The 6,000-nt window shown below is 39.5% G+C and overlaps 1 protein-coding gene across 1 annotated transcript; it reads left to right on the top strand.

Moving 5' to 3' along the window:
• Positions 1-220: 220 nt before the first annotated feature.
• Positions 221-4,208, top strand: LOC110711515 (exocyst complex component EXO70B1-like). Its single transcript, XM_021889924.1, has one exon. The coding sequence runs from the start codon at positions 833-835 to the stop codon at positions 3,068-3,070; it is 2,238 nt and encodes a 745-aa protein (XP_021745616.1). The 5' UTR covers positions 221-832; the 3' UTR covers positions 3,071-4,208.
• The last annotated feature ends 1,792 nt before the right edge of the window (positions 4,209-6,000 follow it).

Here is a 6,000-nt window from a genome sequence, read left to right as displayed (position 1 = left end):
TCTCTATCCTAGTATAATCGATATTTTTGACATTTTTTTATACTAATCTTGACCATTTTTTAATAATGTAATAAAAACAAAAAGTATCATAAAATTTATCATTAAATAGACATTAATATAATCACAATATCAACTTTTTAATATTTTTTTTACTATGATTTAATTAATTATATATATTTAAGGTCATCGTAATGTAATTAATTAATTTTTGTGTAAAAGAACTATTTGCAAAAATAAATAGAGAGGATATTATACTCGTAATACACTTTTATGGAATCTTATTTGATTCGTCTCGATATATGGAGTAATCCGATAATCCGTATCATATTACAGCATATACATACTTACAAGAAAGAAATAAAAAAATGTCTGCAACACAGCGGTAGAAGCGGGGGAAGAAAGGAGGTCGTGAAGAGCACAAAATGCAAGAAGATTGAAATGTTCATTACCTTCCCTCCCATTCCCAACGATACGTCAACTGTCAACTGCCACCTTCCTAACACCTCTCCCTTCCATTTTTCTCTCTTTCTTCTAAAAATAAACTATTTCCTTTATTTTCCATCCACCACTTCTTACCCATTTTCATCTTTAAATTAAACATAATCGTTACACCTCATATTATTTTATTAAAAAAAATTTAAAAAAATATATACAAAACAAAAATCTAAAAAAATAAAACATTAACGAATCAAATTTTGTTCTGTTTCCTCCATTCCCGCTATGATCCTTCTTTCTATGTTTCCTTCCTTATTCCATTTCCTCTTCTAATCATTATTCGATAAAAACACCTTATTTTCATTTAACTCCCCAAAAAAATCCCGTAAAAAAAAAAATGGCAAATAATCATCCTGTGAAATGCTTGAGTTTTGATTCAAGATTTCAGGATGATAACAAGAGCAAAGATGAGAAAGATATTGGCAAATCCTACAGTTTCGTGGCACGAGTCGGTTCAGATTTTAATAATGATAGTCATGATTATAAATCACGTCAGCCTCTAACAATTCATGAAGGTGATGAAGAAGCAGAGAATGAGCAGCAAAACGAGGAGGTGGCAGAGGAGGAGGAAAAGGAATTCACACTTGATCAGCTTTCTGAAGACATTGATCAGTTTGTTCTTTCGCTGTCCTCGGCTTCGAATGATGATGATGATCCCCCTGAAATCTCTAAGGCGGTGGCCATGTTTGTAAAGAAGGTTGAAGCCAAGATCGAGGAATATGAGTCCACTGCTCAGGATTCGATTGTTTTTGGCCGCGATGTTGAGGGCGATGCTTCTTTTGTAGCAGCTGTTAACAGATTGTCACGCCTAATGGAGGCGATTCATGGGTTGAAATCGAGTTACATGATGCCGTTGTTGAATCAGACCAGCTCCGTCCTGCACCGTGCAATGGTGTTCTTAGAGGAGGAGCTGCGTCTGATTCTGGAAGAACCCGTGTGCCAGAATTCGAACAATGCTGCAGATTCTTCGAATTCTAAGCTCACGGATTCTTCGTTGAAGAGCCTCAAAGGGAGGCTGCAATCTTTTGCTTCGTCTGCCCATCCACATGATCATCACCAAGATGAGGGATCAGGGGAAGGGGGAGACTCCTGCGAGGTGCAGGAGGGTGGTGATCCAGAGTCGGAAGAACAACAAGAAGGGAAGGAAACGACAAGTACCTTCCCTTTCTTTTCTTCCGACTCTGTATCAAGCATCCGTCTCATAGCCAATGCAATGATCATTGCAGGCTATGAGACGGAATGCTGCAATGTCTTCCTCATCGCGAGGAGGCACGCCTTTGAAGAGGAGTTGAAGAGGCAAGGTTTGGACAAGATTAGCACAGATGATGTGCAAAAGATGAATTGGGAGCCTCTTGAAGGGGAGATTTCAACATGGATTCGCGTCTTTAAGCATTGCACCTCTACCCTTCTCTTAGGGGAGCAAACATTTTACGAGTCAGTTTTTCCTGATCGCGTACGCACTAGCCAATTCCTTTACAGCGACCTCTCCTACGCTATCCTCTACATCCTTGTTAACTTTGCGGAGGCTGTTGCATTGACCAAACGTGCCACGGAGAAATTGTTCAAATTTCTTGACATGTATGAGACTCTACGTGACACGGTCCCTTGGGTCGAAACTAAAACACCCATGTATTCCTCAGAGGAGTCCATGAAGGAGTTGAAGTCGGAGTTATGGTTTGCAAAGAGTAGGCTAGGGGAGGCTGCGGTGTCCATCTTTTGTCAATTCGAAAACTCAATCAAAGGCGACAACACAAAGACTCCGGTGGCTAGTGGAGCCGTCCATCCCTTAACAAGGTACACCATGAATTACTTTAAATACGCTTGTGAGTACAAAGATACATTAGAACAAGTCTTCCAACAACATTTGAGAACAGAGCAAACAGAGGAATTCTCTGCCATTGATCACTCATCCTCATCCGAACAACAACGCAAGGTAGTAGAACAACAACAACAACAACAGCATCCACATCAACAAGAAGAGAAGCATTCACCATTCGCCTCGCAACTGATGACCATCATGGATTTACTAGACTCGTACCTCGAGTCTAAATCCAAGTTATACAAGGACTTATCCTTAAGGTACATTTTCCTAATGAACAATGGTAGATACATGCTTCAAAAGGTCAAAGGATCGGCCGAGATTCACCAAGTGGTAGGGGATAACTGGTGTAGGAGACGATCCTCAGATGTTAGGCACTACCATAAGAGCTACCAAAGGGAGACTTGGAGCCGAGTGTTACAATGTCTAAACCAAGAAGGGTTACAAGTCAATGGTAAAATACACAAGCCTATACTTAAAGAACGGTTCAAAAACTTTAATCAGTTATTTGATGAGATTCACAGGACTCAGAGTACATGGGTTGTAAGCGACGAGCAGCTTCAATCGGAGCTTCGAGTATCGATTTCTGCTGTTATGATTCCGGCTTACCGGTCCTTCGTAGCGAGGTTTGGACAGATTTTTACTCCTGGAAGACAGGTTGAGAAGTATATCAAGTTTCAACCAGATGACATTGAGACAATCATTGAGGAGTTGTTTGATGGAAATCCTAGTTCCATTGCTAGGAGAAAAATATAGGAGCAGATCATAATTTATTCATATATATGAATTATTACAATGTAGGAAAAAGAATTTGGGTGTGTTTTATTTGTGTTACATTACATACTCATTAGTGTATTTTAATCTTCTGTAATTTTTTTTCTTTTGTAATTTGTGTTGGATAGTACTGTATTTTAATTTATTTTTTTTCTTTTCCCTCCTTTTAGTTAACTTAACAGGATTTGATTCAGAATATTAATTGCTTAGGATTGATGATTCTTCATGGAATATTAAATAGGGGCGGATCTATTAAGGGGCATGGGAGCCCGGCCAATTTTTATTTATTTAGGTGAAGGTATAAATTTATAAATTAAATACAATTTTAATGCATTAAGTAACGATAAATTAGCTTTGTCATAGTGATAAATTGGTAATGCATTAAGTTTGTGCTTAAAGTCTTAGCTTCAAATCCTCATACAAGCATTAGGGTAATTTTTCAGGTTGTTTATTTTATTAGGCCTTACTTATGGAGCACTAAACCTTTACTTAGTTCATAAGTTGGAATGTGAGATCATTGGCTCAATGGAAATAATGCTCAAGTGGGATCATTGGCTTAATGGTTATTATTTTTTTTTTCTTAATTGATGTTAAATTTATCTATTTTTAAATATCTAATTTTCAATGTGTACACTGCACACAAATAATAAAGAATTAACTATAAAAACTAATTACGTTTAACTGACTATTTTATCTCTTGAAATATAACTATATTTATACGTCAATATTTAGAAAAACACTTTGTTTTTTTTTTTTTGATCCGAGAGAGGAGAGGCGAAGCTCCAAAAAGAAAACAAACAAAGAGCTAAAACAGAAAAATAAAGCAAAAAAGAAAACAGAATCTCATTTGAGAGTGCAAGTTTAACGCGTAACTAAACGAGGCCTAGCTACTCCTCTTGCATCCTCATCCAAGTTTAAAGGAATGAAATTAACAATACTAAAGATAGAGTCTTGCAAAACTCCACGGTTGGCCAACCAATTCGCCACTCTATTTCCTTCTCTAAAGATATGAGCCACTTTCACAGTCCAATTGTCATTTCGAAGCATATTCAAACACTCTTTGATCTCCTGTATATTCTCCCCTCCACTAGCTTCTCCCTTTTGCAGAATTTGAACACAAGCCAAATTATCTAATTGCACCTCCAATTTCTTTATTTGCAAATTTTGTGCAAGCTTTAACCCCTTGACAAGAGCTAGGATCTCAGCTCGTGTTGACGTGCACCTGCCAAAATTTGTTGTAAAGCCTGAGATAAAGCGGCCCTCATGGTTGCAAATTACGCCACCCCCTCCTGCTGGCCCAGGGCAACCCTTGGCTGCTCCATCACAATTAAGGACATATTCGTCCAAAGCAGGGGGGAGCCAAGAAATATTTGCAGTGGCTTGTTGTTTTGGTGAATGATTTGAGATCAGCCCACATTGATTGAGGCTGCATTTGGTCTCCTCCACCCTGATTCGAAGAAATGCACCAAGATCCACTGGTATTTCATCCTTTCTGTTGTAAACTTGACAATTTCGCCACCTCCATATCCACCAAACAGCAGTTCCAAAAATAGTAGGCCAATCTTCTGCCATATGGTTCTCTGCCCCAGCCAAGTTTTCTTCCAGCCAATCCTTAATGGAGCCTCGGAAGAATTGGTCAAAGTACCGAGGTTGGATTAATTTGTGCCATACCATTTTAGCAGTAGGGCAGTCACGAAGCGTGTGAAGGGTAGATTCTTCATGGTTACCACATATGTAACAAACTGAGGAGTTAGTGAGGTTGCGTTTGAACAGATTATGGTTGCAAAGTACACGATTATGACAAGCAAGCCATATAAACGCTCGAGCTCGTTGTTGCACAGGCGCCTTCCAGATTAAGTCCCAACATTTCTCGTCCAAGGAGTCAGTCTCCTGTCTCATTATTCTAAGTGCAGACTTAATTGAAAATCCTCCTTTTACTTCGCCTTTCCAGTACACCAGATCGCCTACATTAGGGTCAACTCTAAGCTCATGATTCTGTATTGACTTGAGTGTGTCTTGTGATAAAAAAAGGTGCAAACACGTTCCATCTCCAGCCATCATTCTCTTCCCACATCTCAGCTACTATCGCTTCCATTAATTCCGGGGGGATGGGATTTGTGACCAAATTACTTAGAGGACTGTCTCCTACCCATCTATGCTTCCAGAAGAGGGTATTGTGCTCATTTCCAACAGCTACTTGCATACCCTCTCCTAGTAATTTAGCGTTGGCCGTAATTCCACCCCAAACATTCGACATATCTCTCTTTGGCTCAAACATGTCAATGTCGCATCTCCCTTTACAGTACTTGGAACGCAGAACTCTTGACCATAACGAATTTGGTTCAGTCAGGACTCTCCAACCCAATTTTGTAAGGAACGCTGCGTTTACTGGGTAGCAGAGTAGATACCAATGCCTCCTTGATCCTTCGGCTTTTGGAGGGTATCCCATGCTAGGATATGAATTTTTCGCTTTTCTTCATTACCACCCCAAATGAATCTCCGTACTTTTTTTTTTATCTATGTTGTCACTGATTGTACGAGGAATCTTGGCAGTTTGCATTGAATAGAACGACATCGTAGATAAGGTTGACTTCGCCAAAGTGATACGCCCAGCCAAGGATAAGTATTTGGATTTCCACCCAGCTAGCCGTCTGTCTATCTTTTCACATAGGTGGCTGTAAGTATCCTTAGTCACCCTACTTGTAAGAGTAGGAATGCCTAAGTATAATCCAAGGTCTTTCGTAGCTTCCATACCCAGAGTAGTAGCAATGTCCTGCTGTAGCTCGTGATCGACATTGTTTGAAAAGAAGACTCGTGACTTCGGCAAGCTGATCTTTTGTCCAGATTAGGGGTGTACAAAAATTGGCCCGGACCTGAAACCGGACCTGAACCGACCTGAACCGGACCGGACC

Source organism: Chenopodium quinoa, unplaced genomic scaffold (assembly GCF_001683475.1).
Source record: "Chenopodium quinoa cultivar QQ74 unplaced genomic scaffold, ASM168347v1, whole genome shotgun sequence".
NCBI lineage: Eukaryota > Viridiplantae > Streptophyta > Magnoliopsida > Caryophyllales > Amaranthaceae > Chenopodium > Chenopodium quinoa.
This window is presented reverse-complemented; position numbering and strand designations above follow the sequence as displayed.

Coding starts and splice junctions, on each gene's coding strand:
- LOC110711515 (XM_021889924.1), top strand. CDS start 833: ATGGCAAATAATCATCCTGTGAAATGCTTGAGTTTTGATTCAAGATTT.